Here is a 21,770-nt window from a genome sequence, read left to right as displayed (position 1 = left end):
CAAGCTGGATGGGCTCTCTGAGGTTCCCATGAATAACTCTGAACAGCTCTGTCAGAGGCCAACAGATTTTTAACACATTCTTATTTTAAAATTAAACTCAAGTCTGAATATGATTATGAAAAAATGCCTTTTACTGTCAACACAGTTGACAAACCACATAAAAGGTTTGGTTTTTTTCCTTTTAACAAGAAGTGTCAAGAGAAGGAAGTCAGAACACAGCAACTCTACTTCTATTAAAATATTAATTTATTAATATTTATATTAATTAAAATATTAATTTATTATCTAGAATGGGGGAAGGCAGTGTGTTGACACGTTAGCACAACAATTCGGGGCAGATTCAGAAGTCGTGGCCTGAATTGTTATTTATTATAAACTGACCTGGCATTGCTGCACACCTGATTCTCTGCAACTACTGAATCAGGCACTAGCATGCCTGTAAAAGCTGACTAACAAAATAAGTGTGTAAAGTGAAAATGCGCTGCCGCCCATAAGAAGTAAGCAAACCATGAAAAACCCCAGAACAATTAATGTCTTTAATATAAAATCATTTTTCCCCCAAAGCAGCAGCACTGTATTACAAGTGCATTACAAATTAAAGGAACACCATCATGACTGAGGACATCTTCATGTATAAAGTAAAATCTTCCAAATAATTCATAGTCCATTTTCTGTACATTTCAGCGTATTAAAATACACTAGAAACAAATAATATTTTTTCTGTTAAGCGGGTGTCACTACCACCATTTCTCAAAGAAAACACAGTTTCTAGGAACACCAATGTTGGACAGTAGTTTGGATATAGATTCTATCATTGGAGGTGGACCGCAGATGTACCATAAAGTATCCTTAGATACATGTTTTTCTAGATCCTTTTCAGATATTCTTCGCTCTGACAAAGAAAAAAAGTAGGAAATGAGAACAGAAATATTAATCATGAAGTAATTTAAAAAAAAGAATGACTGATTAGAGGTATTTCAAGCACCCCTTTCTTAAAAATGCCAGGCCTGTTTTAAGAATAATAGGTATCAAGATTTGAGGCTTCCAAAACCATTTGTTCTTCTGGGAATTTAGATCAGTATTTCCAGTTGGGATGCATGAGATACTAGTCACTGAAGAGGAGCATGGCTTACATACAGCTAAAAATCCCACATTCAGATAAAAAAAAAAAAAAAAAAAAAAGTATCTCAAACACAACAGAAATAGAAACACGATGAAGTATCTCTTCTTACAAGCAGTCAGCTTATCCTTCAGCAATCCCACCTTAAGCAAAGTAAATACTTAATAACTTCTGTAATAAAGTTTGCAGTGGGAAACACCAGTATAAAGTTTAGAATTAACAGAGGAGGTTTACTGGAAATGAAAACAAAAACTGCAAAGGGAAAATTTTTCTCCAGAGCATAATACGTACAGTGAAATTATTTAGGTATAACTCACATCTCATTTTGAATCTTTAAATGTAAAACTACTAAATTATGCATACACTAGAACTAATTATATTAAACTTCATCCTCTAGGATGTAATCAAACTTAGATTTTAGAAATCGCCTCCGTGTGTTGCCAGTGTATTTACCTGTAACATGTGGCTGAAGTTCTTTACAGATCTGTGAACTCTGCTGGGTAACGTGGAAACGACATGTGATCTTTCCAGGAAATGCATTCATCAAACCAAGAATATTCTTCTGTAATGTTAAACACACTTGCTTATACCACAAGCCATTAAATCAAAGCAGATGTATGCATGCGGTCCCAGAACACCAGTCATTATTACCAAGTACCGAGACTTTTGCATTTCAGCGCTGAGAACTTGATGGGCTTGATTTCGCAGGGCTGACCTGTACACGTACACAGAATTTCCATAGCTGGAATGTGAGTACACTACCAGCCATGTTTTCTCCTTTTTTACATAGGCTGCAATTTGTAAGATTTGGATCTAAGAACAGGTTCTGTCCTTTCCTAGTTTCTTCCCCATGCAAATTCTCACATTTCCTCCTTCCACTTCCATATGAGTTTTCCATTTAAAAAAAAGCCCTGCGGTTGGTATTTACCATTTGCTAGGAACTTTTTGAGTATTGTCTGCTTTCTCTGGTAAGATGGCTAGACCTTTCACTCTCTTGTGTTCTCCAAGTAAAACCAACTACAGCGTAATGCTAATGCTATTTTTACCAGAGTAGAAACTCTGTGATTTTTCAGTTCCCCGAGTCACAACTGTGACAGTTACCACCAAAACCCCAGTGGCTTCAGTTCAAATCATAGTTAAAAAAAAAACCAACAAAAAACAAACGCAACTAAATCCGTCAGTCAGATGCTGTAGTTAGCTCTGAAACTAAGATTTCTTTACTGTCTACATTCTGCACTATTTGGGATTTTCACTGCTGGAACGGACACTGGAAATTCTTTCCTAAAATATTCTGAAATAAAAACATTTTCTACTCTGTGAATAGGTAAATTAGCTCATTGTGTTATGTGTTTGCTTACTAACTAGTTACTACACTGAGCAGTCTGCCATGGGCAGCTTAACAAAAAACCCCAGACAGACTCTACTTAATAGACAAATCTGTTTCTGATTCCCTAAGAAGAGCTGGAATGAAGAGCAGCACAGAGAGATGCTGCTGTACGCTGTTCCACTAGTACCTCTGCCTGCTTTCGCTCTTCTGCATGTGACTCTCAACTTCTGTCCCCTTTATAGGGAACCACGTACAATTTGATAGCACTTTTGAAACTAATCACATCCTGTTGAGTTGAAGTCCTAGGACCACGCCAGAAAGCACGCCTAAGGTGGGACTTAACCTGCTGAAATAATCCTGCAGTCATTCACAACGCCTACTTGTGACCTATTGCTCTGCAATTCAGTGACACGGACAGAAAGGGGCAAGTATCACACATGCGACATAAACCGCCGCAGTACTATTTTCTAGTATCCTAGGACAAGAGACAGTCTCTCTTTAACTGAACGAAGGAGAATTTCAACAGCTCAGCAGGTTCCTTGCAGCTTAATAAGGTAGTGTATAAAATGAAACAGACAGCTGAGCAATCGCGACCTAAAGGAAAAGGCCTATCCCCAGTGTCCCAGCCATCATAAGGAAATGAGGGTCACATTCAGTCCTAACAAAATCAGGAAAATCCAGCTAAATAGCATCTTGAAGCAGCAAAGTTATCCTTTGTGCTATCCTTTGTAATTCTTTACAGAAGCTATGCTAATTTGACCCTAAAATGTTATCAGTGACCCTTAATTGCTGAGTGTGACACCTGATCTTTAACAGCTGAGGAAACGTTGATGAAATACTATTACAAGCAATTTTACAAGAACTGCTTATAAACCCTTTATTCCTAGACTAGTACCCAATAACAACTAATGCAGTATCAATAAAGCTCCCCTATTATTTTAGAAACTATTTCCTTTGGATATAATTGCTTCTGCTAGTCTTTAAATTTCAATGCAACATGTACTAAAATGATGTGGCTATAGCATATAGCATTATGCATACTATTAGCGTGTATATACACATATATATTATAGTATATATAATCTTTAGTATACTATGATGGTCTTATGTGATTATAGTCAAATGCAGACACTTAGGGCTGACTTATCAGTGAATCAATAAGGCCAGTTATGCCCAACAACATCCTCCATTTGTACACTGGTATAAGTAATTAAAACACACGTGGGATTTGAGGCAGGAAGGGACATTTGTCTCTGTACATTGTCTTACACAGAGGGGCCCTCTGGAATTTGTCAACAAAACAATACACACACTAATAGCTGAATATCTGAGATCTATTTTTTTAAAAAACTTTTTATTTACCTTAAATAAGAGTTCGCTTGTATTTTTTGCACTGTAGTACAGCTTCACTGTTCCCATTTTGTATCCATTTCGTTTACCCTCTTGGTATCCCTGAAGATCTGCTATATGCAGCAGCATAGAAAACAATGGGTTAATTCCAACACCCCCTGCTATCAGCACTAGTTTTACAGGGGAGTCACCAGGCTGAGGGTCAAAGAAGAAATCACCTCCCACTCGCAGAGCCACTTCTGAGTCAAGAGTACACTAGGATGGAAAAGAAGATATTTCATTTCAAAACTAAAAGCAAAAGTTGAAGTATTATTCTTCTCGCACCACAGTCACAAGACTTGCTGGGTTGTAATTTTTTATTTTTATTGACCAGTGAAGGAAAACTGGAGTACTTTAAAATAAACACGCAGTTTCCAGCTATCTGCAGTAATCTGTTTCAGTGTCTCTAGGGATCTAGTTCAAGTCTCAGAAGTTTCACTCTTCTGATAAGCCAGGGTGGTGACTCCCCTTCCCACTCCTGTTAAGAGTTGAAAGAGGAATGATTCATGCAAGAGTTTTTCACCAGCAGTATGTGGTTGTGAAAACCCGAGGTTAACATGTGAGATGACACATTTACCCAAACCCAGTCATGTCAAAAAAGGCCTTGCTATGAGGTCACAGAAGGAAGTCAGAATGACTTGCAAAGATGCAAAAGGTTTTTCCATCCCCATTCCTAAAAAATAAAAAACACGCATACATGAAGCAAGTATCCACAAGAATATTTTTTGCAGAACCACTTCTGCATTTGCAACTTCAGAGTTGCAGAAGAAAAATCAGGGGAAAACCTTCTCTCCTCCTCTCCGTTCGTATGTAAGAAATCCTTTCTTACAGAAATTCACCAAAGCATGTTTTCTGATACACAGAAAACTAAAACTACAGCAAATAAAACATTCGGCTCAATATCTTCTTAGTAAACTGCATCCCCATATGAAGGGTGAAACTGCAGCACAGAGAAGTCAGGTGAGTTCGCCCACATCACCGTAAGCCCACAGAACAAACAGAAGCAGAAAACCGAACTCACTTCAGATCACATACCGCATTTAAAAAATAAAGAGGATAGGGAAGCCAAGGAAGGTGGGAAAAAAGGAGAAGAGGGAAGAAAAAAAAAGTAAAGCTACAAGAAAAGCTGAAAAATTAGTAGTTAATAATTTACAGAATAAAAACACTTCAACCAAAAAAATATTTCTGATATCAGGAAACAGTGCTTGAAACAAAAGAATTTTCATTAATGACACCTGTATAGTAAGCAAAGGTCTAAATATGTAACAATTCCACCAGGAGGAGGAAGGAGGCCCTTTGACACAGGTACTGCACAGACCACAGAGGTTCCTACAGTAGTGAGCATTGACCATTAAAAAAAAAGCTTTTTGCCTTTCTTAATTATTACATAAAGTATTATCTCTCAATTATAGTGTAAGACAACCAGCATTTATTATCTGAAACTAACTTCTCTCTCCCTTTTCAATGGACACTGCCAGGCTTTCCCACCATGTTTTACTTCGTTTCCCCCCAAAAATGTTTATTTCCACAAAGGATACCATATTCTATGTCCTCCTCCTGCCACATGAATCTGGAACACTCCTGGATTAATGCATCTCTGAAACAATTTCATTCTGGTCCAATCTGCGTCCTTAACCTGCTGTAGCTCATCAGGATGGGACATAGGACACGGGAAGACTCTCTCTTAACCAGCAGTCTCCCACATATTTCAGTGTGTTAACCATGGCAATGTCAGGTTTTTTTAAAACAACAACCCAATAAAGTCTAGAGTAATATGGTGAGAAAGTGTTTTCCTTTAGCCTGGTTTGTAAATACAGCATTGAAATGGCTTGGAGAAGTAAAGCAATCAATTACACATACATTCTTCTAAATAAAAGGCTGTACTTTCCTAAGCTATAAAGTACACTGTCCTGAATTTTATTTTATATACAATAATGTTGAAGAATAACTCTAAATACCTCTGAAAAAAGTGAATAAATGAGTCATCACATCTTTTACTCTGACATATCAACTTCAGTTATAAATAACTTTATTTAAAAGTTAATTATTTAAATTAAGTATCAGAGTTTTTTCACCATATATACCTTTTCAAATTCTAGGTTGCCTTTTTTTTTTTTCCTTCTTTCCTAAGGAAAAGCATGCGCTTTTGTTTAGCTAGAAGAGTCCGTATATACCCTGGAGGTTTGCCCACAGCATCAGTTTTAACCTAGACTTACCCACTAACTAAAGATTGTCCTATAAATTCAACCAGAAAACTCAGCAACAGCAAACTGACTTTTATGTCATTATAAACAAAATCCTAAAAGAGCCTCCAGAGACTGGGAATTATGAAGTGAGGCCTCCCTATTCTCTAAAGAGCAATACCAAAACCCACACAATCCTCTTCAGTATTAGGTGCTCTGCTGGCACATACATTACTAGTTCTACACATCTCAAAAAAGGTTATTTTGTTTATGTTCCAGTGCTATAACTTGCTATAACAGCAATTAAAATACTGTGGATGGTCACATGCTAACTACAGGATTAGCACCGCTTTGGATATTCTCAATTCTAATAACTTTGCATCAATCTTTACTGCAACTGTTCGCCACTGAACAAAACTGAAATATCTGTAAACCTGAAAGACTGTGTCAATCTAAACCTTGCAGCCACATTTAAGAAATACAAATGCCAGGCAGAGAACAGTAAATAGGAGAGATCACAGGGGGTTGTGAAAAGAACTAAAGCTGATAGGACAGGTCATCTATGAAATATGATCAGCAGCAGAAACAGGACTCTTCTGACTATAATTAAATGGGGTAAACGGATGAACAAAACACTGCAAGAAGCCAAAGTGTCAGACTTGACTTTTAATATAGCAAAAAAATCAAGATTTGGGTTGTGTCAATATTACAAAAATATTGCATATTTAAAAGAATACTATAGACATTCTGAAGTATTCTCTTGTTTTGTTATTTCAGAAACAGTGATCTAAATATCTCCTTTTGCTCCCCCTTAATAATCTCTATTTGTATTGATCAGACAATGATTCCCAGTTTGTATTTGTAGAAAGGGCCAGGCATGATGGCAATTTATCAGATGTAACTTTGTAATGTGTAACACAGCCTGTTCTCGGGGACACAAGTTTTAACAGAGGTTTTTCAATTTTTTTCAGTTCATGAATTCCAAAGCAGTAAAAACCCTTATACACCTTAACTACAATATCACTGTAAGTCCACCAAGCACAAGTGGAGTCAAAGATCACAATAACCATATTCCCACATGAACATCCAATTTCATTCCCTTACTGAATAAAAGGTTTTAAGATGTATGTTTTATTAAAAACGGTTCAACAAGTCAACAGGAGTTTTGCAGTCAATAGCAAAAAAGTGGTCTGAAATAACACACCACCCTCTCCCCCCAGCCCAAAAAGAAAAAAAATAAATATCCAAATCTCACGATCAACAGGTAATCTCATTTACCTCAGTGTGAATCCAGTGAGCAGGAGGATGAGCAGTGTGCTTTACTGCCAGCTCTAATATTCCTTCTCGTTCCAACAGGCCAGGGCTTGAACATATTGAGAATCCCCCAACTACAGATACTCCAGGAATAAAGAAATCAACCCTAAAAATAGGCCAGAAACAAAAGTTTAAAGAAAAGCCAACAACCCCAAACATGGAAAACAACAACCAAACCAAAATGTCTGCCTTTGTTTTAATTATTCTTCCTTTACAAAGACATCTTCATTTCCATAACATAACTTTTCCAAAAAAGGACTTAATCTTGAGTAATGCCATTTATTTAAGATTATTTTCATCTAGAAACATGTCATCACCTTTGTTAAACTAGCAGGTTTTTAAACGGTTCTGCTTTTAGCATTAGATGCCACATCTCACAACAGACTAGAATTCTAAGTGTTTAAGTAAATTATTTGCATATTATAACAAAAATACAATATGGTCTGACAGAGTGGCTTCAATCTCACTTTTTTCAGTCCCTTTGATGGGCTCTTCAATTTTGAAACATAAGAAGATTGGAAAAATAATTTTAGGGAAATTACTTTTGATTAGACACTTTCGTTTCTTGAGAAGATATTTCTTGGGAAATATGTGAAGTAAAACCACAGTCTGTAAAAAAAAATTCTTATATGAAAAACCAGTTACTAGAAGCAGAATTGCTTTACCTATTGAACTGCAGTGCCCCCTGGTGGCAGGTATCTTTTTCTAGTTGATAGAAAATTGAACTGGAATAAATTACTACAATATTTTTTAAAGTTAAAAGTAAACCATGCATGAGCTTCTACAGATTGGAAGGCAACATATGGCTAAGCTTTTGCAACACCAGCAATTAGAGAGTATGGAAGGCAAGCCATTATTACACATGAGCTATAATTCATTTTTGTAAAAGTAAGGCTTTGATATTCCAAATAGTATCAGAAAAAGTTAGGAGTCAGTTTATGATCTAACATTTAAACTCCTCGGTGTTGCATAAATCTTAAAATACTTTAATTTTCTACAGCACATAACAAAATCCCTGTATTTCAAAAGAAAACAAAGGTTTAAAACTAATTGTGCTGCGCCACTTAGGGAAGAACCACGCTGGTAAGCAGTGCCAAGTACTAGAAAATCATTATTCAATTCAAGCCTGAGTTGGGCTGGCTCAGTGTTAGTTAAATGAGAATACAACAAGAAATACAGCCTGGCTTCCACTGCACAGATATTTTCTTCAAACAGCAAGGCTGTATTCTTCATGGAGATCACAAATTCTTGAGGGAGGAGAGAAGCACTTTGAATAGTTCACTACTTTTTAAAGAAAAAATCTTGCCTGCTTACTCCCCACAAAACTTCACCCTTCAAAGAAAAATATCCCATTTTTCTCTCAAAAAATGCACAGTGTGATATATACAATACTATAGTGATATAATTTTTAACTTTATGCTAATAAATTTGATCACGTATAGAGGTATCTGACTGCAAATGAAAGGTCAACAACCAAAGCCAGTTGAGAAGGCTTATTTTGCTGTCCTCAGCTTCTGCAGCCCCACTGACCATGGGGCTCAGCCTTCCTGGAGGTAAGGATCTAAGAGATTAGAAAGGACAACTCTTGTATTGCAGCATTTACTGTATAAAAGAACACCGCAAGATGCTACTAAAGCTCTTTACCACCCTCTTGTGGAAAATAATCTTACTGCTTACATTAATAACAACAAAAAAAAGATAAAATGTTACATTTATGCTGTAAGGTAACAATTTGCATTCAAGTAAAAATGTTCTGATTGACATATAAGGGAAACATTATTCGTGACTCGGGGGGGAACATACAAAACTAAACATTGCTGTAAAACCTAAACTAAACATAGTTTTTACCTTCCTAAAGTACTAATGTAGGCATATGTTTCTTTCTACATTACTATTTCTTTTCCCGTTACATAATTATGAAAGATTTCAGTGCACAGTATACTATATTACAGTGGACCAGCTTGCATTTCTGATGGCTTGTCTCATCTTAGCTGTGTGTAGGAAGGATAAGAGGACTCCTGAAGAAATGCTGCCTGTGACAGCTTAAGGGAAAAGAGTAGTTGTACAAGGAAAAAAAGGGAAAAAAACCAGCCCTATTTAAATCCACAACAGAGAGAGGCGCAAAAAGATATAAAACGGAGATCTTATGGTGGTTTTTCATTTCCCTCCTTTTAAAGGCTACCTAAGCCAAATCTTTAAGAAAAGAAGAACCATTTGCAATTGCTGGAGGAAGAGATCAGAAACATTAAAACCATAAAGCTACTTCTTCAAAGTATTTATAACATGCATATACCTCAATGCATGTTTTAGTAAATCAAAACAGGTAACAGTTCAATATTACTTGAAGTAAGGTTTTTTTTGTGCTTGCAAAACAAATTCACTTTTACTTCTGAAAAACTTGATAATTAGAACACTTTCAAAAAATATATGTGTTTTAGTGACAATCTTTGGCTGTAATGTCTTCCTAAAGCAAATTCTAACAAATTAGCCTTTTTTTCTACGCAGGAAATCGTTGACTGGTGTTTTGTACTACTCATCAAAAAATGCAACCACAGTTCCTAGCTACAAGTATAGAAAAGTTGCTGTATCCCTTACAATAGCATTAGAACACTTTCAAGGAAGAAAAAAATGAAAAAGAGTAATTATAATTAAAGCTTTCAGTTTTCAGCATCATAATTTCTAAAACATTTTTGGAGGGTAAATGCACTTTCCAAGTACTGGCAAGCAAGAATTTAATATGAGTCACTGCACATGTGCAAAAACTGCAGCAAATTACTCCACAAACAAATTATTGCAATCAACATCTTGTGTTCTGGTTCTAAATTTAAAAGCCAGCATATTAACACTACATGAGTAACATACGCTGTTAATACCCTAGCAGCTATACTTTGATTCCAGCAAAACCGCTTTCAGATGGCCTAAGCCAATAAAAAGTTTAAGAACATTTAAAATGACCAACACCAAAAGGAAATGCTCAGAGCTTTAAATTAATTTTTAAGAGGAAAAAAAAAAAGTGATTGAGTGGAGAGTACTTTTAACAAGGAAGGAAAACAACCATGAAAATCCACTATTTCCCTGGGAAAAAAAAAGCTGTAAGGTTGATTAAACAAACAGCTGATTATTTCAAAGGCTTAATAATTCAAGTTTTTTTATTTTCAAGTTTGAGTATCTATATTCATATATTAATCTGACCTAACAGGCTTGATTTTCAGCATGGAAACTTCTAGCGGAAGAAATTAAAGTTACCAGGCAATTCTGACTTAATTATAAACCAAAACTAAGTAACTTGCAAATCAGCATCAGTCTCGGCTCCACTGTAAAGATAACTAGTAAATAAAGACAGTAAAGACAGCTTGCAGACTCAAGTGCAGCCTACTTCAAAGTATTCTTGAAGAAACAATGTAATATACATAAACCAGAGGAAAATACTGAAACAATCAAACTGAACATTTAAAGAATATTGATTTTTGCCCTTTTAAAACTAATTTTAGCATAAAATTATATGAAATGTCAGCTATTTCACAGAGCACTCAATAATAAAACATCACATTATATAAATTAATGGTTTTTTCCAGAGCTCAAGTATCACAGGCCTTTTAATATTTTGTTGGTAATTTCCCCCACAAATATTGGAAGATCTTACCACTGTCCTGCTTTGAAAGTAAAATCTTTATTTGCAATAGCCAAACGAAGTCTTTTGACTGTCTTCGATTCATTGGTGATTCCACACACTTTTGCTTGTGAAATTACCTAACAAAAGGAAAATACACCATTGTGTTACGTAGATATCATTTGCAGGAAAAGTACTCAAGAATCTGTGTATGAGACACCTACCGCTTTGCGTGTTACCTGTGGCATTTCATTACCTAAAGCACCAATATTTTTTCACTGGGGTAGAGAAATAAAAATAGATTCACTTACACAGTCACTGAACGGAGAAATGGTTTTCTACTTACAGTCCACCACGTGTGGCACTTTTGTCAGGTTTATTCCAAGATTATATACAAACTTATTTTATTTCAGTTGAAGAGAACATAATGATAAAAAGAAGCGATTGCTAGTTACCACTTTCTAGATTCTTTTGACATCTATACAAGGCAAACGCTCCTGTATCTTTCCAGCAACAAAGTAAAAGATCTCTGATATAAAGACTGACAAAGAAAACTCATAAAATATCAGCTGCAACTGAAGTCCCAGGGAGAATTCTGGATCTGTATCTAGTTTTATTTAAGTAATTAAATGCACTACTGAAAGGTTATGCATTAATGCGTAACGCATTAATGAAAGAAAACCAACGAGCCTTGTGTTACTGCTTTTAGACGCATACCCATTTGACCACATATGTGATCTATGAACACGGGGAAACAGTGACACAAGCATTCATTGCAAGCTAACAGAAGAGTTTTTGTTTGGCAACCAGATGGGAGGGGATGTAAGAGCCATAGCTGATACCACTTTTAAAGAGTTTTAAAAAAATAAATTATGAAAAATAATGCTTTTCTAAATGAAAAGCAGATTTTGTAACAGAACCATCGGGGAGGAGCTCCCCACTTAAACTCTGATGCCCACCAATACAATGTGGATTTTCTTCCCTTCCCCTCCCTGCCCTTCCTCCTCAACTATTTTTGAGTTATAATTATTAGCCTTTTTCCTCTACACAGAGAGTAATGCCCTAAATATTTTCTACATAGGCCAATATGCAGATCTCACTCCGTTAAAAAATTCAGATGTCATTTACCACACTAGGAAATACTAATAATACCACCACAACTGTACCGTTTCTCATTTGTGTAACATCAAACAGATTAAAGAACTATTTAAACTTTAAGCAACTATGCTCTAATTTAAAACACATGGCAGGAAATTAATTTATTCATAAACCAACATCTGAACACATCCACTGTCCCATTAAACAGCAGGACATTTGCCAATTTAAAATAAAGTAGCATACATTTCTTTTCCACTTTAGCAGACAGTATTAAAAGGGGAAAGCAATCACTCTAAGTTAATGAGAGAAATGTCAGATACATGATTTAAATGGTTGTTCTGATAGAGAAACCTTAAGCGCAGGAAATGGACATTAAGTTTGGATCTTCTTCATTCCCTTCTTTACTCTTCAGTACACTCTCTAATTTGTTCTTTGGTTGATACATCTGACAGAGCACTGGAAATTTAATTCTTATGAAGTTATTGCAAAAATTGAATTTGAATCAGGGTGATCAAATATGTTCAACCAGTATTTTGGACCATCACAAGAGTATCCAACAGACCCAGAGCAAGGCTGCAGTGAGAGGGAGGAGGACAGAGGACTCCAGACTTTGCTGTTGTATTTCAAGAAAGCGTTAGGCACTTTTTCTTGCCCTGGTCCTTCCCATTACCACTCTTCAACAGGCAATATTGTGTAGCATGCACGCTAATGTAACACAGACCTACGATTCTTTCATCTTTCTACAGGACTGAAGTGGCCAAATAAGGCAATACAGACTGAGGGAAGCCAACTGCTGATTATATGGAATTTAAAACCAAGCAGAGGATTTAAAATAAACTGATTTTAAGGCAGTCAGAAATAAAGTAACAAAGAATAAATCAAGCATTAAAAAAGAAACAGCATAATCCTCTGATATGCAGAGAATTTGCAGTACCAGAACTGAGCCCTGCTCTTTCACCTATCCCATACAACTTCTTTCTCAAACCTTACACGGTTCCCTGCACCACCTCAGAGCTTCCAAAACCTCATAAGTATCCATTTTCCACATATTTTCCAGCTACCCAGCATTTATGTTGAGCCGAAAAAGTAATCCAGCCAAGCAATCAGAAATATCCAAGATAAAAAACACATGGTTGCAAAACTCAAGTGCAAGCATTTTTTTCATGTCAGAAGTAAACAAGAACGTGCATCTGTCCGTAGCCGTCTCCATACTCATTCTGTCCATGTACTGAGTTAATTTGGCATAAACTGGATCCACCTGAGAAGCCATATGTCCATGAGCAATGCTAATCTAGGCCTGTGACTTATTCTCAACTATACCCATAGTAAGGGAAAAATGTAGCAGAAGACTTAATGACGTACATACATGCACATTAATAACTGTTAGGGCATTTGAGAACACAGAGTTTGTCCTGCTTTGTGACACACACAGGACTGGCCTGTCACAAACGGCTACTCCTTAACACTGAGAGAAGCTAACTAAAAATGGAGAAAGACTGGGCACTGTTTCCCAGTTCCTGGGAATTAAAGACGAGATTTTTTTCAGCCAAAAAAGTGCCATACTTCTGCTGAAAAGTCTAAGAAAAATGCAGAATTGTTTCACTGGTGAAACGTTTTTGAGACCTGAAGTCATATTCTTCCAGTATTTAAAAATTTTAAAACATCTACTTTAGCTAATTACAGAAAGGAAATACCTATATGAAGTACAAGAGTATGTTCACCTCTGAGCATAATGAAAAAGAATGCTTGCTGCACAAAACTGAGATTCAGAATTAGCATTTCTGGATTTTGACAGAGAGCAATGCTCTATCTTCCTTGTACTTCTGAATTAAAATAGATACAAAGTAAGATCCTTTTTGCAACTGTCATGTCTCCCTTCAAAATATCTACACTTTTTAATCTTACCACCTATAAAAGGACATTTGCCGCATTTTTTTAATCTCAAATTTGAACCAGAATTGTAGAAATCCATAAAAATCTGAGAAGCCTGTGTAGAGATGATGGGTTTCAGTGTGCTTTCATTACTTATCATAATCCATACTTGACCAGAATTCTATTAAATTTCTTGTTCAACATAAATTACGCAGCATTACACGTCACTGACAATTTTTATAACTCATTACATTTCACCCATTGACCACAAAATACACTTACTTTACAATATCAAAATGAAAAATGAGGAGAAAAGAAGTAAAACAGACTCCAGTAGAAGACAAAATGAAGCCTAAGAATCAAATACCATTATCCAGTTTCTTCACACCAAAAAAAAATTACTTACATCCTAAAGAACAGAACACTAACCTCTTGGCGAAAATTATTTGCTGTCCTGTCTAGATGATCCATTTTCCTTTTTGATTTTATTGTGCTGCAACAAAAACCAAACAAAGATAATTGTCATTTTGACAGCTATGCTAGATAGGAATTTCTATTAACGTAACAATTTACCAGAGCAATCCAGACAACAGATGACATAAGTCCAAACAAGAATTAAATACAAATATATATTTGGGAGTTAAATAAGTATTTATAGGTCTGTAATAATTTCTCAGCTTCATTTTGACGGTGTTACTATGACTTTTTTTTTTTTAAAAAAAAAAAAGGTTTTGTATGTGGATAACATACCCGTTCACTGTGCAGTAACAAAAAGCAGAGTGCCTCAACACCACCAATGCTGAATGAGTGGGAAAAATCCTGCTAGCACCTCTCAGTAAATGAGGAACAGTAAACCCCACATGAATAGTAGCATGAGCCATGATGACTAGGCTGTCTTCAGAATCACCAGCTCCTGAAAAATCCATATAAATATTTGTTAAATAAAATACCCACTGTTTGACATGCCTTATTTTCACCCTGTATTTCCATTAAATCAGAAAGGCCAAAGCTCAGCTGGAGCTAAAACTAGCAATAGACATACAGGGTAACAATAAGGAATTTTAAAAGTACGAAAGTATCACAAAGAAGTGAAAATGTGCAGCCATCGATTGACGGGAAAGACAACCTAGTCACAGATGATACGGAAAAGACTGAAGTACTCAACGTTTTCCCTCAGTCTTCACAGGCAAAGCCTGCACCCAGACCTCTGCTGGTACCAGCAGCATCGAGGAAGGAGAGGCATAAGTAGAAGTAGGGCCAGCAACTGCTTAGAGAAGCTGGATGTATTCAAATGCACAGAGCCAGACAGGTTACACTCAAGGTTGCTAAGAGGCTTGGCTAACACGTTTGCGAGGCAACTGTTTATCTATTACCTACGAAACACAGTTCTCAGAGAAAGTCACCAATTAACAAGAAAAAGGCTAACGCATGGTCATTTTTAAGAGAGGCAAGAAGCAGTTCCTATGTCCAGTCAGCACCACCTCAATCTCTGGAAAAATGCTCAGAGCTTGTCCCCTTGGCTGTGTGAAAGCTAAGAAAGTAATCAGGGAGATTCAACACAGATTTACCAAGGCCAAATTATGTTTGACAAATTTGAACGCTGACTGTGAGGAAATGCCTGATCACGCAGCTAAGGGGACAGCAGTGGATACAATCTACGATTCTATGAATATACCTTGACTTCCCTGTGGCTTTTCACACCATCTCTCATAGCATACTCCTTAGGAAGCTGCGGCCAGATGGACTGTTGGAGTGGTTGAAAACTGGCTGGGCAGGCAGAGTGAATTGAAGGCTTGATGGCTTCAAGTTGCTTCAGTTGCTGGCTAGCAACAGTAAGAGTATTCTGGGGTTGTTATCAGGGCTGGTACCGTTCAGTAACTTTATCACTAAGTTGGGTGAAGAGACAGAATGTACCATGCTAAATTAGAGGGATGGTTGACACGCTGAGTGATGTGGCCTCACTTCAAAGGAACACTGAGACACTGCAGGACTGGAAAACAGAAACCTCATGAACTTAAAGAAGTACAAAGGTCTGCACCTGGGGCTGGCCTAGTCCAGTGCTGGCAACCGTCATGCTCCAAGCAGGAGCTTTGACTAGGTGACCCTCAGAAGTCCCTTGCAGCCAACATATCTCCGATTCTCAATGCTTAAACAACAATTTTATTTGGAAGAAGATCAGACAAACACTGAATATGCATTCCCTTTCTATTGATAAAGAAAGCATTCTAGTTGGAAAATTTTATAAACACTAAATAAAACTTTGTTTACAGGTTTATTTAAAAACACGTAAATCCCTCATACTTCCATATATTCTACACAATACCTACATCTCTAAAGAGTTAAGGAAGTAGCAGACACAAGCTACAGTGGAAACATGGTGTGAAGCTTCAAAACTGCACGCTCAAACAGAGCTATGACAGAGAAAGATAAACTGACATGTACAATATTCAAAATAAGTCACAAATATCCTTCACTTACAAAGTGTAGGAACAGGCTCATAGTAAGTGAAGAGATATTTCTCATTGCTCGTAAATCTGCCTTTGTTTTTCCTAAAATGGATTAGCATAATTCCCTATCATATTATCATCACCTATCCAATTATCATATTATTTCTATGATGCAGTCCATTACTTCTTTAAAGCATTCTTAATCTTTTACTTCCATTTAAATCTCTTTTCCTGCATTCTTTAAAAGCATGTAATTTATTTTCAAAATGTTTTTGTTTTTCATTTTGAATCCTTTGAAATGGCAATGATCCATCTTGTTTAACTAATCAGGCCTATACTCTCTAGGCTTTCACTAACAGCTGTGTTGGCTGGTCACTTAGTAATTTGTCCTGTTTGTAATCTTGTACAAACGGGAGGCAGAGCTTTCATAAATTAGGCTGCTCGGAAATGGAATACATTTACTGTAACTACTCAAAATGCCCACTTTCAAGCACAAAAAATACTTCCTGCAGATTTAAACTGTCCATAATTTTTAATAGCTTTTCAGCATTTAATTTCACAGCAGCTTGCAACTTTTCAAAGTGGAATTATTTAAAATTCATCTACCACCAGTGAGCAAAATTACTTAAACTTTTTTTTGCCATAGCATCTACAGAGTACCATATTTAAACAAAATACTTCAGCATTTTCTCCATGCAAATGTGGACAAACTACTGGTAACAAAAGTATTAACATTCTTAATTTATTTTAGCAAGACAAAGTACACATCTAATGAAGAAGTCACACTCCTCTATATCAGCATGTTCAGTCTGCAAACCCTGAGTGCTTACAAATCATTAAGCAACTCAAATTCATGAGATCATTTTATAATCTGGAGCCTTTTAGATAGCAGATCTTGATTATATCCATCTACATCTACTTTTTTAGGCTTTCAGATGCTTTTTGATTCATGTTTTCAAGCTTTTCACTCTACCACATTAACTAATTCAAAGTAAAAATGAAGGATGTTTGAAAGTAGACATCCTTATGTAAGCTGTTTATGCCAATAGCTGTGACTAATTAAATCATCACAATGAACCACATAAAATCCAGCGCTCTGCTTCAGAGGCCAAAGACTGAGAATAAAGATTTAATTATTCTTTTTTCATAGTTTTTTTTACTCACCTCACATCCTCAAAACCCTTTCCGTAATTAATTGCTAGTAAACACAGCGACATCTGCTGGTAAATTAGGTAGCCTAACTTTAAAATCCACTACAAAGATTCTGGATCGTTTATTTATATTTAGTTTAATTCTGCTGCTTATGTTGACAGGCACTTAAAACCAGCCTTATTCTTATTTTCACTGCTACCACTTTAGAAAGCAAATGCGTTCAGTTCTACACATGAAAATGTAAAACAAAACCAAAACAAACAAAAGTTCAGTATCAATACATAATACTGAAAACAAAATAAATGTCAGGCTTATTTTATTGTACAAGCTACAACTTTGAAGTCAGAGCTGAAAGATTCTATTGATACAGACTATTTTAAGACTGAGACTCTACCCTAAATTAAAAACAACTGTTGAACAGTAGTTCAAGATACTTGTTCCATTTACACCATCATCAATCACTTTCCAATCCTGAAAAAGCACAATAAAAATCAACTGCAATTTTTACACTGTAACTAATAAATTCCAAAATATCTTTTAATGAGCCCTCGTTCTCCTCTACCATATGAAAGTCTGAGTCATGCTTTTACAAAATGCGAACAGCCTCTCCCCCATCTGCCATCTCGGCAATTTTCTTGGCTCATCCAGCTCTTTGGCAACTCCTTGCCCTCCAAGAAGCGCAGTGCTTCAGCCTCCCAAGCTCCTGTCTGGTGGGATGTTCTCCCTTTATTTTTCCTTCTCTTCTTACCCAAGCCCTTACAGAAACAGCCATTCCAAATACTCCCCATCTTCCTTTGCTCTGCAGACAGAAATGAGTGTTTCTTTTGTATATGACTCCTTCTCACTTAGAATTATAATCAAGCAATTCATTCGTTCTCCTTACCCTCTGGCCCTGGGTTAATATCACTTGAGATCTATGACCGCATCTCTTCTTTTCCTCAGTCCTACATCAGTATCTGAAGGGAGAGAGTTACTTTTAGTCAACTCCTACCACACCTAAGAGCAACCTACTAGATAAGTTAATGCAAGAGAGTGTTGAGGGGCAAGCAAGGACACTGAAGCAAGCAGGATAAGACATCTTTTACCAAAAGCAAGTGCCCAGATCGGTAAGAGATACATATCCTTCTAACCAAACTGTCCCTCCTGTAAAAATCATCACCCAAAAAAGCTTTCCCCCTTTCAACTAGCATTAAGGGGCCCAAGGACGGGGGGGGGAACGGGAGAAGCCTGCCCTTGGCTGAAGCGGGGCGGCACGAAAGGCTGGAGGGCCGCCCTCCCGCCTCGGCCCATGGAGGCGGGGAAGGACAAGGTGGCGGCAGTACCCTTCCGTGTCCCCCTCAGCCGCTCGGGATCGCCGCGCCGCCTGCGAGGCGGGCAGGAGGCCGGGGCGGGGAATAACCCTCAAGGCCGAGTAGCGGAGGGTACCAGCCGCCGAGGGTGGGCCGAGGCCACCAAACTACTTCCCGCCACCATGAGAGGACAAACTAGGGAGGGTCCCCCCGCCCCACGCTCTCCCCCTCACTCCCCCCCGACAAACCCCCGGGTCGCGCGCCCTACCGCAGCAACAACCCCCTACCCGGTGCCACGTCACGTGACCCCCCTCTCGCCCCGCCCTCGTCACGTGATAGAGGGCGTCCGCTCCTGCGTCCCTTCCGCCTCCTCCCGTCTCTTCCTCCCCCCCTCCCCGGGGCGCCATGTCGGTGTTCCACGATGAGGTGGAGATCGAGGACTTCGAGTACGATGAAGAGACCGAGACCTACAGCTACCCGTGCCCCTGCGGGGACCGCTTCCTCATCACGCGGGTAACGGCGGGCGGGGAGGGAGGGAGGGAGATGGAGGGTGGAAGTAGCGCTAGGCCGCGGCCCCGCCTCCGCCGGCCGCGGGGTGTCTGTGTGTGTGGGTCGGAGATGCGGTGGGTCGGTGACTGTCTCCTTCCTGGGGACTGTTGCAGGAGGACCTGGAGAACGGCGAGGACGTGGCCACCTGCCCTAGCTGCTCCCTTATCCTGCGCGTCATTTACGACCAGGTGGGTGCGGGGAGGCGGCGGCCTGCGTGCCCCGTCGGCGGCTCGGTTTGCCGCGCCGCCCCCTGAGGAAGGCGCGGTGGCAGCTTTTAAAAGGCCGTGGTAAAGGTGGGATAGAGTTGGGTGAGCTCGTGGCTCTGCTGTTTGTGACTGCGGCTCATGCGTCATCTCTTGGTTTTCTGGTCTCCTTCTGCCGTGTTTGGGGTTCAAAAAATGCCTGCTTGTGTAAGCGTGGGGTCGAACACTGGCAAAACATCAGTGGTGGCAGGGTCTGTCTATGACTCTAGCAGCCCTATGAGCTAGCCTAATGGTTTTTCTTACCTAGTAGCTATGTTATGGTTTTCATGTTTTGGGAGACAGTTTCATACCACCTATACCCAGGCTAGAAAACAAAATGTTTATCTGGTGGTTTTTTTGAGGGAGAGGAGACCCAAAAATAACGAAAATCAACTAAAATTCTGTTTGCTGTCTTTAGGAACAGTTCATGCGTGATGAAGTCGTTGGAGAACCTTTGACAAACAAGGAGTTGATTAAATGCTGATGAATGCATCCTGAACCGTTGCTGCTTTAGAATAAGAAAGTAAGGGCATGGCAACTGTGGAAAGAGACTTGGTCCTCTTCCTGGAAGTGCTCGCTACTGTGAGATACAGGTGCAATAACCGACTGTCTTCATAATCTGAATGAGAATTTGCTGGGACATCAACACATGAAGGGGTTTTGTTCAAAAGGGTTATACATTTTAAAAATTACATAAGTTGCCATATGTATTTGAGGAGTATGATTCCAATTGACAGGAAGTCAATATACAGAAGAAATATGCGGAGTTGTGAAGTTAAAACGTTTATCTAGCAGTGGCTTCTTAGCCTATGGAGAAAAGTGGGTGACATGTGGGCATGTATCAGTGTGAAATGACATGGGGAGCTGAAATGTTGAGAGACAAAATTGAGAAGTCTGTATGACATGATGCCATACAGAATTACAGCTTTGATCCAGTGTGGTATCACCCAGGATGTGGGCTCACATACTTCCAGCCCATGTTTAATACAGGGGAAAACTAAGAGACCCAGAACCAATGCTGTTGGTAAATTGTTTTTACTACTGTAAGTACAAAGAGGCTGCAGTTGTATTTATATGTGCAGTGGGTGCAACACTTGATTTGTGGCAAATTGGTTTCTTGAATTGCAGTTGCTCTGGAACACCTTTGGTAGCTGTTATCGAATGACTCTCTGACATAATAATGATGTACTTTTGTGGGTGTTGTGTGAAATGAAACAAAAGAAGTCCAACTTTTTTTACCACTGCACAGCTAGTAATGTGCAAATGGACTTGAACTCAAAGTGGATTGTAGTTTACCCATATTTTCTCAACAATTTTGTGATTTGACTGTTGCAGCAAATATAAAATGGGCTGCAGTTCTTTGTGCCATTTGCAGTAGTACATTTGCTGAATTTCTCAGTCTTCCTTTGTTGGTTTCTGTCATTTCCTGGATAGGAGATGCACACATTTCAATTAATAAAAAGGAATTTTTTAGGGTAGAAAAGAATTGGTAGAATATACTTCAAAGTACATTGATTCCAAGACTACGTCTTGTATTAGAAGCCTCTGCATTTAAGTATTTATTTAAAATTATGGTCATTCGTGTGTTTTAGTAGGATTTGACATCTGTGAAGTTAAATTTGGGGAAAAATACTCATGCAGCATTTATTTAGTTGTTTTTCTCCAGGCACTAAAGATAAGCAAGTCTTACTGAATTCTTGCATTTAACTATTTTTGTTCTTACAACGTTCTGTGAATGTTGAAGATAAACATTCTAATTCTTAAAAAAAAAAAAAAAGAAAAAAAAAGAAAAAAACCTACACCCTTCAGTTAGAAGTTTTGAATGCAATATGCACAGCCCAAAGTGTTTTCATGCCTAAACCAGAAGGTGGCACTCATGTTACTTCGATATCTGTGCTTCAAAAAAAAAAAAAAAGCTGTGGTACTTTGGTTAGCTATATCAAATATTTATTTTGTCTATTTAAATAAAGATATTTAAAACTGCACTAGTGGTTATAATGGGCCATTGCTTATTGTGTTTGTGCACCAGCCACAATGATTTCCAGAAGTCTTGAGTTGGTGCTGCTGTGGTGATGATACTGGAATTTCTTCACGTTAGCTAATAAAAAGTGTTTTGGTCTATTGAAAGATGCAATAAAGCAAATTTACAGGAACGCTGTTCAAGCTCCTATTGAAATT

The 21,770-nt window shown here is 38.0% G+C and overlaps 2 protein-coding genes across 15 annotated transcripts; one reads left to right on the top strand and one right to left on the bottom strand.

Annotated features, from left to right (window-relative positions):
* Positions 1-522: 522 nt before the first annotated feature.
* On the bottom strand, positions 523-19,312 carry OXNAD1 (oxidoreductase NAD binding domain containing 1). 13 transcript variants are annotated; one of them, XM_074574978.1, is made up of 11 exons: positions 19,089-19,145; positions 18,396-18,468; positions 15,589-15,903; positions 14,664-14,826; positions 14,343-14,406; positions 10,977-11,083; positions 7,298-7,439; positions 4,016-4,052; positions 3,810-3,910; positions 1,574-1,682; positions 523-892 (listed from the first exon to the last, which is right to left on the bottom strand). In XM_074574978.1, exons 4-11 carry the CDS (start codon positions 14,792-14,794, stop codon positions 738-740), a joined length of 846 nt encoding a protein of 281 aa, XP_074431079.1. In that variant the 5' UTR covers positions 14,795-14,826; positions 15,589-15,903; positions 18,396-18,468; positions 19,089-19,145; the 3' UTR covers positions 523-737. The 13 variants fall into 13 exon arrangements, with proteins under 13 accessions (XP_074431079.1, XP_074431080.1, XP_074431072.1 ...); XM_074574979.1 differs by having other exon boundaries at positions 19,070-19,101; XM_074574971.1 differs by having other exon boundaries at positions 3,810-4,052; positions 15,589-15,799; positions 19,089-19,312.
* On the top strand, positions 19,182-21,577 carry DPH3 (diphthamide biosynthesis 3). Of its 2 annotated transcripts, XM_074574981.1 has the most exons (3): positions 19,182-19,314; positions 19,464-19,538; positions 20,011-21,577. In XM_074574981.1, exons 1-3 carry the CDS (start codon positions 19,207-19,209, stop codon positions 20,074-20,076), a joined length of 249 nt encoding a protein of 82 aa, XP_074431082.1. In that variant the 5' UTR covers positions 19,182-19,206; the 3' UTR covers positions 20,077-21,577. The 2 variants fall into 2 exon arrangements, with proteins under 2 accessions (XP_074431082.1, XP_074431083.1); XM_074574982.1 differs by lacking the exon at positions 19,464-19,538 and having other exon boundaries at positions 19,183-19,314.
* The last annotated feature ends 193 nt before the right edge of the window (positions 21,578-21,770 follow it).

This window comes from Larus michahellis, chromosome 2 (assembly GCF_964199755.1).
Source record: "Larus michahellis chromosome 2, bLarMic1.1, whole genome shotgun sequence".
In the NCBI taxonomy this organism is placed as follows: domain Eukaryota; kingdom Metazoa; phylum Chordata; class Aves; order Charadriiformes; family Laridae; genus Larus; species Larus michahellis.
This window is presented reverse-complemented; position numbering and strand designations above follow the sequence as displayed.

What these genes read in the sequence shown, in the direction of transcription:
- OXNAD1 (XM_074574971.1), bottom strand. Translation starts at nt 14,794, where the DNA reads ATGGCTCATGCTACTATTCATGTGGGGTTTACTGTTCCTCATTTACTG. An exon ending in ACTTTCAAAGCAGGACAGTG is followed by an intron (nt 7,440 to 10,976) that starts GTAAGATCTTCC and finishes GCCTATTTTTAG; the next exon opens with GGTTGATTTCTTTATTCCTG. An exon ending in ACTTCAGCCACATGTTACAG is followed by an intron (nt 893 to 1,573) that starts GTAAATACACTG and finishes TTTCTTTGTCAG; the next exon opens with AGCGAAGAATATCTGAAAAG.
- DPH3 (XM_074574981.1), top strand. Translation starts at nt 19,207, where the DNA reads ATGTCGGTGTTCCACGATGAGGTGGAGATCGAGGACTTCGAGTACGAT. An exon ending in ACCGCTTCCTCATCACGCGG is followed by an intron (nt 19,315 to 19,463) that starts GTAACGGCGGGC and finishes GGACTGTTGCAG; the next exon opens with GAGGACCTGGAGAACGGCGA. An exon ending in TGCGCGTCATTTACGACCAG is followed by an intron (nt 19,539 to 20,010) that starts GTGGGTGCGGGG and finishes TGCTGTCTTTAG; the next exon opens with GAACAGTTCATGCGTGATGA.